The sequence below is a fragment of the Phaseolus vulgaris genome, chromosome 6 (genome assembly GCF_051622355.1).
Source record: "Phaseolus vulgaris cultivar YP4 chromosome 6, ASM5162235v1, whole genome shotgun sequence".
In the NCBI taxonomy this organism is placed as follows: domain Eukaryota; kingdom Viridiplantae; phylum Streptophyta; class Magnoliopsida; order Fabales; family Fabaceae; genus Phaseolus; species Phaseolus vulgaris.
The window spans coordinates 35665406-35678508 of NC_143503.1; the positions used below are offsets into that span (position 1 = coordinate 35665406).

The 13103-nt window shown below is 29.7% G+C and overlaps 2 protein-coding genes across 3 annotated transcripts; both read left to right on the forward strand.

Moving 5' to 3' along the window:
* The first annotated feature begins 2077 nt into the window (after positions 1 to 2077).
* Positions 2078 to 5249, forward strand: LOC137832640 (uncharacterized). 2 transcript variants are annotated; one of them, XM_068640919.2, is made up of 4 exons: positions 2078 to 2285; positions 2594 to 3033; positions 3164 to 3454; positions 4799 to 5249. In XM_068640919.2, the coding sequence occupies exons 2-4, from the start codon at positions 2644 to 2646 to the stop codon at positions 5006 to 5008; spliced, it is 891 nt and encodes a 296-aa protein (XP_068497020.1). In that variant the 5' UTR covers positions 2078 to 2285; positions 2594 to 2643; the 3' UTR covers positions 5009 to 5249. The 2 variants fall into 2 exon arrangements, with proteins under 2 accessions (XP_068497020.1, XP_068497021.1); XM_068640920.2 differs by having other exon boundaries at positions 2260 to 2439.
* Positions 5250 to 10566: 5317 nt separating this feature from the next.
* On the forward strand, positions 10567 to 11928 carry LOC137832647 (uncharacterized). Its single transcript, XM_068640929.2, has 2 exons — positions 10567 to 10984; positions 11204 to 11928. Exons 1-2 carry the CDS (start codon positions 10594 to 10596, stop codon positions 11548 to 11550), a joined length of 738 nt encoding a protein of 245 aa, XP_068497030.1. The 5' UTR covers positions 10567 to 10593; the 3' UTR covers positions 11551 to 11928.
* The last annotated feature ends 1175 nt before the right edge of the window (positions 11929 to 13103 follow it).

Sequence of the window (13103 nt, forward strand, 5' to 3'; positions counted from 1 at the left end):
AGCAAAAAAAAGTCCTTAGACAACCACAATTTCTTATGGAGAAACAAATTCTTTTTTAACAACAGGTAAATGAGGTTCTCATTGTTGGTTATTATTTACTGTTAATAATGTATTAAAATCAAAACTACATTGCAGATGTTCGTGACAAATCAGGCCCCAATCCAAAAGAAATTGAAGATGATTTTCAACCAAGAATCCACAAGCCAAAGGAATAAGTTAACAACATTTTCATATGGATTAAACTACACACATGATGCGGTTTCTGACATAAAGAGTACAAAAGTTCATTTGAGAATGCAATTGAGAAAACTGTCATGGTTGTTACCCCACAATATACAACCCAAAAGAAAAACTTAACATATACAAACCATGGAGAAGAGTGTAATTTTTCACATAATGCAATATCAAACTTAGAGAATAAGCAACCCTCATGTCCTTTAAATACAGGTAAGTCTTAAAGCTTTTCATATGTATAAATATGATTCTTCTTATTTATCTCATGATATACACAACAATTTTAGAAGCGAACTATATTTAAAATCTGAATTGCAAGGTTAGAACATTATTATTACTTGGTCAAAGTACATCTTAATATAACTAATGATTCAGTATAACGTTTTAGCATGTGTATTATAGAAAGATAATTTTATGATTCTTTTTTAAATTTTCAGATTTTTTCTATGTTGGTCAATGTGTTCATTGTGGAGTTGTTCTCTGGTATGATAAATCAAAGCATTCAGGAGAATATAAAATGTAATTAAATTAAAAATTAATTAAATTAAAATTGTAATTATAAAATGTATTTTTTGTTAAATTGGAATTAAAAAAATGATATATTAAAATGAATTTATAATGTGCACATGTATGTTCAAATATGCACAAATATTCTTTTATGGTTTTCTGTACTTCTTATTCATAATGGAAAATAGCAATTTATTTACTATAACTGTCATTTCCCAAAATTTAGAAAAACGTATTCCTACTTCATACTAAATGTATATGCTAATTAATTAAAATTAAATTAAATTAAAATTTTAATTATAAAATATAATTTTTGTTAATTTAGAATTAAAAATATCATATATTAAAATGAATTTATAATGTGCACACATATGTTTAAATATGCATCAATATTATTTTTATGATTTTCTGTACTTTTCATTCATAATGCAGAATATCAATTTATTTAGTATCATTGTCATTTTCAAAAATTAAGACAAATGTATTCCCACTTCATACTAAATGTATACGCTAACTAATTAAAAATAAATTAAATTAAAATTTTAATTATAAAATGTAATTTTTGCTAATTTAGAATTTAAAATATGATATATTAAAATAAATTTATGATGTGCATTCAAATATGCACCCTCTTTATTTGGAATTCTGTTAATTTTTTTAGATAGGGATATGTGTGAAGGGAAATTTAACCACAAAAATGCTTATTTATTCAAGAGGGTGCATTTTTTTGGCATCCACTCTGCTCCGCTGGATTGGATTGATGTGTTGCCTCATAAAAGTTTCTTAATTCAACGTATACCTAATTTTTGAAGTTTTTTTTACATTTTAAATTCATTGTTTACCCAATCTTCTTTCTATGGTTTTTTTGTACTTCTCATTCATAATGGAAAATAACAATTTATTTACTATCACTATCATTTCCCAAAATTTAGAAAAACGTATTCCTTCTTCCTTCATAAGAAATGTATATGCTAACTATACAGGTTGAACTTAATATGGACAACCATATATGTTGTTCAAACATTATTAATATTAATAACTATTATATTTCTATTTTTTAATGTATGTTTATTTTTTTTTGTGATTTGATATATTATATAAATTTCTTTACTTACAAATTGTATGAGTTGATTGTATTAGGTGAAAATATATATTGTAAAATTTATTATTAAAATATTTCAATTTAAGGTTGTATAAAATTATTTATATAAGACATCTCTATGCATCTTTATTGAAAAAAAAATTAAAATATATACCTAGATAAATTACAATTATTTAATTATTTATTAATATATTAATAATATTTTATAAATATAATATTTCTCATTTTATTGATAAAATTTTCAGTGTAGTCTACAAATTGAATTTCTGGTTCCATCGTCTCCATTGACGAATCACCCTAAGAACTAATAAGCGCACACCATGGTTGACACAGAGTGACGTATAATAATTGGTGCCACGTGTCTGAATTATTAATTTATACTATCTTAAACCCTTCCTTTCATAGCTTCAGCTGCCACATTTGTTGAATCGCGTCGATTTAGGTGTGTTTCGTGCTTTCTCTTTTCAACATCTTTCTATTATTCCCATTGGATTTGTTCATAAATCAAGTTTGCTTTTTAGTTGTTAGCTGAATCCGAAACTCGTCTTTTCCAAAGTGAAGTGGTCCTTGTTTATTTGAATTTCGAGAGGAACTAGGTTGTTATCTTATGAAGCAAACTTGTTTTGGTCTTGCTGCGAATTATATTGCTTTTTATTATTATGTATTGGACTTAATTTTAGTTTTCTCTTTGAGGGTATTCTTTGATGCTCTAATTTCCTTTTGTTGACCTTTTTTAAATTTATTTTGCAGGTTCTGAAATCTTCTGTTAGGCTTTCATCTCAGACAGAGTGTTGTGAGAAATGATAGATCTAAGCACACTCAATCCCGCACAGATTACTGTGATGGGATCTGCGTTTTGTGTTATGCTTTCCATGCATTTCACATCGCAGTTATTGTCTCAGCATCTCTTCTATTGGAAGAATCCAAAAGAGCAAAAGGCTATACTCATCATCATTCTTATGGCTCCCCTTTATGCAACTGTCTCCTTTGTGGGTCTCTTGGATATTAGAGGAAGCAAGGAGTTTTTCACCTTTTTGGAGTCAGTTAAAGAATGTTATGAAGCTTTGGTCATTGCCAAGTTTCTGGCTTTGATGTATAGTTACTTGAACATATCAATCAGTGGAAACGTTGTGCCCGATGAAATTAAAGGCAGGGAAATTCATCACTCTTTTCCCATGACACTTTTTCAGGTGTGACTACTTAGAACTGTGCTAAACTTTTGAGGAGAATGGATTTGTTCTTCTCACAAGAAATTTACTTATTGTATATGTCGTTAATGATGTCATTGTATTCATAATTGTGTAAATTGAACTTTTGCAGCCTCATACTGTTCACCTGAACTACCGCAATTTGAAGCTTCTAAAATATTGGACATGGCAATTTGTTGTTATCCGTCCAGTATGTTCCATTCTGATGATTTCATTACAGTTACTTGGGCTGTATCCAACTTGGTTGAGCTGGACATTCACCATCATCCTCAACATATCTGTGTCGTTAGCCTTGTATTCTCTGGTGGTCTTTTACCATGTGTTTGCTAAAGAACTGGCACCACACACACCTCTAGCGAAATTCTTGTGTATCAAAGGGATTGTTTTCTTCTGCTTTTGGCAGGTAAACTCCATATCCTTTATATAGTCATCAGATAATCTGAGTTAATGGCAGCAGAGAGCCGCAGACCCCTCCCTGTTAGAGGAATATAGAAACTGCAATTTTTGAACCACAAAACATGCTGAACTTATAATAATGCTTGTTGGTATGGTCTTTTCTTTACATACAGAAAAAAAAATATGTCTTTACTTATAGAATCGATACAAATAATTAGGCTATATTATGATTTTACTTATTATTTACTTATTTTGGTGTAGCCATCAAGAGAAAAACTCAATGTAGCACAAATGAGTGTCTTGTGTTTGATGACTGAACACACTAGGCAAAACAGGTTTAGGGATACATGGAAAATATGGAGGTAGCACCTATTGTAGAAAAGATGGTACAACCTTTGGTAGTTCAGGCATGAGAAAACTTATAGAAGCCCAAGTAAGGAGAGTAGACCAAATGGAAAAGTAACCCAGTCACTAGAAGAAGGCTAAGGAAAACTATAGGCGTGATTTACAACAGAACGATATGGTGGGTTTTGATCCATGCAACTGATCTCACTGAGTGCTTGTCAGTTTTATTGTTGTTACTATAAAACACTTGATCAGGTTGGATTTTATTTTTTGGACAGCTTAAGTTCCTATTGTATTGTAGTTTGGGGAGTGTTTATGTAAATACTTTGCCGGTGAAGTAGCTAAATCATTCACTGATAGAGTCAATTTGCATGGTCATGATCTAATTACTAAATATCTTTAATAAATCTTCAAGACCTTCCGAGTATTAGCCCAGGAATCGTCCTTGTTCAAGTACAGTTGTGTGTTAAACTAAGAATTGTATCCAGTCTAAAATGTGCAAATTAGGAATTAGAGAAAATCAACATTGATTTTTTGTTATAAATGGGAAAATCATCCCATATTCTTCCCTGTACTGTGTCTATTTATTGGGAAAGAATACAAATCAGAAATGAATCAGACAATTTGATATTGAGATTCTTTGCTACTCATGTCAAATCTAAACTAAAGACTAACATCTTTCTGAATTATTTAAAAATTGAAACTTCGTTAGAAATTAATTTCCCTTAACTTTTGTCCCAAATTTTGAATGATGAATTAGTTTGGATTTTGTTGTTCATTCCTCAGTATCCTAGCAGTTCCATCAAGAAGAATTCCCCAACTGATGGGCCATTCCATTCCATTTACAACTTTTTGTTCTTCAATTTACTTGATCCATCCATTTGTCTCTTACATTTAACTTCATTCTTTTCCTAGCCGTATATTTTTGTATTATCCTTCATATATAATTGCATCATCATCTAGGGCTGTTTATTTGATAATAACGAACTCTCTTTGCCACGTGCAGGGAATGTTGCTGGAGGTTTTAGCAAAATTTGGCGTCATTCAATCTCGTCATTTGCGGTTAGATGTGGAACACATTGAGGAAGCAATGCAGAATATTTTGGTATGTGTAGAGATGGTTATCTTTTCTGTTCTTCAACAGTATGCTTATCATCCTGCACCATATAGTGGAGAAGTTGAGAAAATGCTTAGACAAAACAAGAAAAATGACTAACTATGATAGCTAAAAACATCAGGCTACAGATATGTATTTAAGAGTTCTCTATTGTGGCGCTTGAAACATGAAAACATTGATGCCAAGTGTATTTGCTCTTTTTTTAAGGTTATTTTACTGTACAAGGCTGCCCATCCACTAGCTGTGTATTGTTTTCTTTTTAGTTGTAATTTCCCAACCATACCAAAAGATATTAGTTTTTATTAATTTGCTATCTACCATGATGGCCATTTGCTCGGGATGATGTTTGTTTCTGATTACTGTGTTACAGTCAGAGATACTTTCATGGTTTGGATACAGGGAATAGCTTATCAATACATTAATTGAAACTTGAATTCTTTTGCCTAGCTACATTGATTTGGATTCCTCGGTGTTTCATGCTAAGTTTTGCTTTTAGCAATAGTCCTCAATAGCACAAGTTCCAGTTTCCATAATGTCCCACTTAGATATCAATCTGGAAACAAATTAAATAGTTAATGACCTTTTGGATACGCATCCCACTAACCCGAAATTCAGCATTTATTGATGCAGACACTGATCTCATATGTGTGGAGGACCCACCCATTTTAAATTCCTGTTCTCTAAATTTTTTTTGACACGCTCTGTTATAGCTACTGTCCTCTCTTAAGCACATCAGTAAGAAGTTACACCAATAGTGGCATACTTTGCACCTATAATGAAAATGAGATACCCTGATGGTGCAACAGCATCTGGAGTTCTTTAAAATGATAATTTTCATTTTGATCATTCGGATGGGATGCTATTAGTGAAACTTGGTTACTTTCTGTTTGGCTACTTTAATGAAAGCTCCCTACCCTACAGTATAAAGGGAAGTAAAAATGCCTGTCTGGGCTTAAAATGAAGCTGTCTTCTTTTATCTCATTTAATTTTACAAGACTGTATCTTCCTGCACCTCCATGTCTTCTTCTGGCACCTCCATACACAAAATGAAAATACATTTTTATCCTTCTTGTGTCACTTCCGGATTATGTAATCCGAAAACGCATTTGAAAAAAGAATTCCGGATTACATAATCCGGAAGTTAAAAAAGATTTCTGGATTATGTAATCCGAAAAGTAATCATTCAAATTCCGGATTATGTAATCCGATAGCTAATTACAAATTTGAAAAATGACTTCCAGATTACATAATCCTAAATATTATAAAAGGGTATTTTTGGAAACTTATGGAGGTGAGAGAAGAAGGTACGGAGGTGCAGGAAGAAGCAGCCATTTTACAATCAAAGTTCTCCCACTATTTGAAAAGATGCAATTTTTGGTGAAGGTGAGTGATGCAACTGTCTCACAATACGGTCATGCTCAATCAGAACCCATATCTTGAAAAAGATAAACTGATTCTACGTTTACATTCTATCTAAAAGTTTTTCGAAATTATTATTGTCTCTCATTAATAATGCGCGTATAGTCTTTGATATCTTTGATATTATGATTTTAATTTGAATAATGATAAATTGATAATCTATAATTTTTATATAATTACATTACAACTCTTAATATTATTATTTTAATATTTTTTATATCATTTAATTTTAAATTTACTCTTTAATATATATATATATATATATATATATTTATTTATTTATTTATAAACTCATATATAACTTTAAGAATTATTAAACTATCATTTTTCTTTTAATTTATCTAAAAACAATAAAATTTATATCGAAATACTATTTAACTGTGTATGAAAAGAATAAAATAGTAGGAATGGCATATTCAGTTTTATAATTAATTGAGAAATGGATTTTTTGTTAAGAAAAAAAACGTAGAATTTAATTAAACCTGAGCTGTGGCATTCTAAGCCAAACATTTGGGGCATTGCTGAGAAATGGACGGTGCAGAAGCATAATAATACTACAAAAAAAGCGTAACCATTTTCTACGCTCTTGACTTCAAAAGGTTTAAGCTAACTCCCTCAGTTACTCTCATCATTCCTTAACTTGTTCTTCACCAACACATGCTTCTCATCACCATAATTAATCTTTCTCTTTCAACCAAACACTCTTTATTTAATGATCTTCGTGTTAGACTTCACACTTTCTGAATGAGGCTGTGATGTAATTTGTAACGTTATCAACTGCCATTAATCTAAGAGAGTTAAATAATGATAAGGGCCCTACACATTATCCAAAATCATGATACGTTTCCTTATTGACTAATCTCAATTTCAAAACTGCACTTTCTTCTCTCTTTTCTTTATCTTTATCCATTTGGTCTGGTCTATGTTGTTCACTCAGAAATTATCCACCATTTGCTACACAAACTGATGAAAATCCCAGGTTGTTTGCCGACACATAATATATTCATAAACTTCACCAATTTCACACCAAATAACTTCTGCTTTGCCAAATCATGACACGTACCTTCTCAAATATTTCTAATGCTTTTCATATTCTTATATGAAAACCTCATGGTTTGCGTATATAATCTAAAGAAGACCTAAACTAAACCTGCTCTGCTCTTATTAAATATTACCCAAAAAAGAATGATTATTACGTTGGGATCTTCCATTTTGTGTAGTCAATATCAGCTCTCTGTGTGTTTAGTTCTTATGAAACCAAAATATGAAGAAAAAATATCACAATTTCAATATTAAATAGTAGTATATTATCACATCAACCATGAAAATATAATAACTTTTTTTTTATATTTTGGATATCTTTCTGAAAACTTCCTTTAACCTAGCTTCTGAGCATCACACATAAGTTTTTGTCTGGACTTTGACGGAATTGCAAGGATGTTTCGTTCTTGAAACCAACAAGAGGAGAAGTCAATTTTATGGATGAATTAAAGAAAAGTTGTGTGAGTTGATATTGGATGTGGTAATTTTATTGAACCGACCATTTTATCTGTTGGAGAGATAAAGTGGTTAATTCGCGTGACTCTGCCAAAACAACAGGATGAGGATCCCAATCCAGAAACTCCTAAAATTATGGTTTTAAATGTCCAAATAAACAACAACTTTCATTGTCGTTATCAATCGGTTAAATTGTCTTTTTCTCCCAGATATTATAGTTAACTAACCTTAAAAGCAACATCATTTTTTAATCCTCTTTGTTGGGAATTTATAGCCTCACTACACCTTTCTTTCTCTTCCTCATTTTCTGCTTTATTTTTAAGATGTACCTATTAAGAAGTAAGAAATGCACTTTTTTTCTACCCAGCCACATTTCATTTGCATGAAAACTATAATCACAGTCACCTACGACAATTTTCTTAAACAAATTATACTTAGTATATATCCTTAAGATTTTAGTTCAAAATTTTAAAAATATCATTAGTGCTTATAATTTTCAAATCGATGTAATCATATACTTTTACATTATAAAACAAATTAATCTTCTTAAAAAGATAATTAGTCAGTTATAAAACGAGTATTATTAATATTGGCTATTATGGCAACGTCTGTGTTGACGCGGTTTCTGTTGACCATGCACATGTTTCGCTTGCAACTATATATTAATTTTAAAACAGTGGGAAGAACATTACAATTATATATTTATTTTAATAATATAAAAACATTTAGTTTCTAAAACATATAATATTCATTAGTTTTTTCGTTAAGTTGAGATTTTCTCTTTTCGATAACTTTTTTTAAATTATTAAAGAGATACATTACTAAAAATAAATAAATAATTGTCATAAAACAATGCTATGATATAGGTTTCTGAAATATAAAATATGGTTTTATGATGGTTAGTAAATAATATCTTAACTATAAAAAATAAAATAAATACGGTAACATCTAAATTAAATCATATATACGACATTCTATAAGTTATATTTTCAAAACTATTTAATAAATTAATTTTATTAAAATAGAAAGTTATATATGTTACATTTGTATCATTATTTATATTTGTATAAAATAGTTAATAATAAAGTATACTAATTTTAAAATTAGTCGGACCACATGCAAGGGAAGTCCTTGAACCACACACAAATTATCTGCATATATATATATATATATATATATATATATATATATATATATATATATATATATTATTTTATTATTATATATACCTCATATAAGTTGGAGGAAAATATCCAGACTCGTTAATTCATGTGAAATATACCAAGCTGTAAAAAATATGTTATTATTTGCTTTTAAAAAATGTAAATTATTTGTTCTAAAAAAATCTCAAACAGAATTTTTTTTTTTGATAAAATAAATTTGTAGCTTTAAAAAACATTTTATAGTTTTCATAAATAAAAAAATTCGTTTGTTTACTGATATTAAATATTATACATACATGTCTTTTTTTTATTAATAAATAAATTTTAAAAAAAATATTAATAACATTGATAGATTTGATAGCATTGTCTTAAAAATTCAAAAAAAAAATTATTTTAATTAATATATGAATTTTTTGTTAAAAGTGTTTTATATTAAGAATAAAGTGTTTTATATTAAGAATAAAGTGTTTTATATTAAGGACGAGGGGAAGTAATTAAATAAACTATTGGAAATTGTAATTAAATTAAAAAAAAATTGTACTTTTAATTATTCTGAAAAATCGTAATAAAAATTAGAAACCTTTTTTAAGATAATTGTTGTTGAATAATTAAAAAAATTCCAAAAAGGGACCAAAATATTGATTTGATAGTGTTTGTTATTAGTTGAAGATAGATTGATTTATAAAGAAAAGGGTGAGAATAGAATATAAAGAACTGACCTTTACCATTCAAGTTTTTGGACATCAATTAGTTTGGCAAACCATAATTAAGAAATGGCTCCACCACTCTCATCATTTACTTCATATCTATTATATATTTTCTCATACACTAATCTACCTCAGCTCATCATATATTTCAAAACTCTTAATTAATCATCTTACAATTATCTTTATAGCAGGTTTATTAAGCAATTTTCATTTGTAATTATCATAGTATCATCAAGGTATACAAAATTTAATTATGTGATAGGATAATTTTTTTAAAGAGATCATTTATTTTTATAAAGAATTTAAAATACTTTATTATTAAAATATGTTATTTGGATAATGAATTTCTAATTTTATAAATAATTATATATAATTAGATTATTTAAAATTCTACCTAAAAAGTAATAGTTTAAAAAAATTATACTTTTTTTTTCTTTAATTCAGTTTTTGATTTAACAGAGGTTTGTGTGTTGTATTTTCTATTTTATCTTTTTTGCAAATATTTTCTTTAAGACTAAAATTATCCGTGTTTATTTTTAGTAGTATTATATTTCAGATAACTATTTTTTATTGATGTTTACTAGAGATCATTAGTTAAAAAAATATTGATAAAATTTAAGAAAAAATAATATCTATCAAAATCCAATAAGAAAATGGAGGGGTGGGTTACCATTAAAAGAAAAGAGATGAAATATGTTTGAGTTACCATTTTTACCATTATAAACCATAAATAAATAAATGGAAATTAAAAAATGGTAGAAGAAGGAATAGAGGCATAATGAATTGAAGGGCTGAGATTGAATGATGAGTGTGGGCCCACAGTCCTCCCCATGTCTATAAATTGATTCCCATTCCGACATACCTCACTCTCATCTCTTTCATTCAAAACCTTCCAAATATGCGTTCTCTGAAAGTTCTGCTGCTCTGGTTCGCCTTCATGTTCGCGGCCTTGGGAGTGAAAGTGTCTCTTCCGATCGCAGCCACACACCTCCCTCTCCTCTGGACCTTCTTCCTCCTCTGCTTCAAGCCTCCTTACCTCTTCCTCCTTCTCAACACCATCATCATCTCCATCGTCGCATCCTCCAAATTCCACTCCTCCAATCCTCAACCAAATTCAAATCCTCCTCCTCCTTCACCCGTTCTCCAAGAACAAGAAGCGGAAAAGAAAGTAATCCACCAAGGAATCGAAGTCAAGAGAACAGACTCAACGGAGATTCCATCGCCGTCGGAGAAGCCTCTCGTGTCCGCTAGGTTCATTCACCGGAAATTCACTAAATCCACTTCTGAAGGTATATATTTTAACCTACTAATTATTATTCAGTTTAATAATGACTAAAAGATAAATAAATAAATGATGATTTATGTATATTCTATGATCATTTATTCTGTAATTACTGTTTCCATACGTTAAAAACGTGTCTAGCAGTTAATTTTGAAAACGCGGAAGCGATTGTCGTTTAGCAAGTTGTTGCATGTAGCGGCTGTTGATTGGACCAATGAATGTGCAGGTGGGAGAGCGTTGAGAGTGGTGGCCAAGGCGAAACGGCACGAAACGTTGGAGACCACGTGGAAGACCATAACGGAGGGTCGATCCATGCCGTTGAGCAGACACATGAAGAAGTGTGACACGTGGCAGAGCCGCGGCAACTTCGCCCAATCGCAGGAAAACCAGTCCGACGAGACCTTCTTCGACGTTTCCGCCGCCGGGAGGCTGCGGAAAGAGCCGTCGCTGAGTCAAGAGGATTTGAATCGGCGCGTGGAAGCGTTCATACGGAAGTTCAACGACGAGATGAGGTTGCAGAGGCAACAATCCTTAGAACAGTACATGCAGATGATTAACCGCGGTGCCGCTTAATCTGAATGAATTAACATGTTATTAGTTACATTTTACAGAAAAAGGAAGAAACAGTGTAAATATTTGAATAGGAGGAGACAGACAGTGATACTTTTGCAGTAGGAGTTTATGGTTGGGTTAGGGTGATGATGATGATTGTTATTTTTTGTTTGTTTTTTGGCATATGTAGGTGCTTGATCCATATCCCAAATATGTGGTTCATGTTAAAGATGAACCAGATAGGATATAAAACAGGAAAAACAGATGGGGAACTTAATTAGGTTTAGATATCTTCCTCTTTGTAATTTTTTGGGGGTCAATACTTTTTAAACCTTTTTCTCTTATGTAATATTAGGTTTCACATTTCTATTGGATACTTGCTTAGTTCTTTATGATAAACAAGTGTCTATTCATACAATCTTTATCCACAACCACTTTTAATCAATCACCTTAATTCACAAGTTAAAAATAAGAATTTAAATATATATATATATATAAATTATTATAAATTTGTGAGTAATTTAAACATTAAATCTGGAGTTTCAGTAATTAAGTGAAGATGAGTGAAGTAAACAATATATAAAAGAAAAGAAAAGACCCACAAATTTAATATTTTAAAATTTTGGATTAATATTGGTGTTAAAGTCTCTTTTATACATACATGCATAAAAGCCTTTTTTTTTGGGCCTTTCCTCTTAGTTACTCTTTTTGTGTTTCTCATTTTTTCCACTTAGGTACGCTTGCCACCTAAATCTTCTTGTTTCTTCAGTGAACAGTACAAAAGAATTACTACGTTATGTATCCTTGAGAAAAGATTATATATAATTAATAAACACATGTGTATACAAAATAATTAAACTCTTGGTAGAATTTGGCATGAAAGATATGTTGTTGTACATGAAGAGAAAGAAAAATGGTTATACATATAATAAAGAAATGTGTTGCACAAGAGATTAAGTAGTAGGGAATACTGAAATGAGAAATATTAAAAGAAGAGGTACTTTTTATATATAAAAAAATCATAATTAAAACTCTCTTTCATATCCTTAAAATTAGTTTATATTTTAGTAAACTATTTTTAGCTTTCTTTTTAACTTTTTTTAATAAAACTTATACAATACTTTATATAAATATCTATTTTTCTTTTCACTTAATTTCTCTTCTATTGTTTCTTTTACTTATATCCTTTTACTCCTCTATTTCTTTCCCCCCTAGTACCAGTACTAACCATAAAAACAATTATTAAATCAATTAAAACTTTATCAAACACGTGTTTGGGATCAATCTGCATAAATTTATTATGTGCAAATTCAAACTATTGATTGATTTTCGGAACAAAGCTTAAGGTTTTGCATTACATGTATTAACTTGAAATGATCAAGTGGCATGAATTGTGCTTTTTGGGTGTGTGTGGAAGTTTTACACATTTTAAATTTGAAAATTATTATTTTGCAACTGTATATTTAAAAGACATTAATTTACAAATGTGATTTAACAAATGTAATTTTAAAAATTGATCAATTTTTTTTTTCTTTTTGCTACAAGAGATACAAATTATACATTCTTTTTTCTTT

What these genes read in the sequence shown, in the direction of transcription:
- LOC137832640 (XM_068640919.2), top strand. Translation starts at nt 2,644, where the DNA reads ATGATAGATCTAAGCACACTCAATCCCGCACAGATTACTGTGATGGGA. An exon ending in TTCCCATGACACTTTTTCAG is followed by an intron (nt 3,034 to 3,163) that starts GTGTGACTACTT and finishes GAACTTTTGCAG; the next exon opens with CCTCATACTGTTCACCTGAA. An exon ending in TTTTCTTCTGCTTTTGGCAG is followed by an intron (nt 3,455 to 4,798) that starts GTAAACTCCATA and finishes TGCCACGTGCAG; the next exon opens with GGAATGTTGCTGGAGGTTTT.
- LOC137832647 (XM_068640929.2), top strand. Translation starts at nt 10,594, where the DNA reads ATGCGTTCTCTGAAAGTTCTGCTGCTCTGGTTCGCCTTCATGTTCGCG. An exon ending in CACTAAATCCACTTCTGAAG is followed by an intron (nt 10,985 to 11,203) that starts GTATATATTTTA and finishes ATGAATGTGCAG; the next exon opens with GTGGGAGAGCGTTGAGAGTG.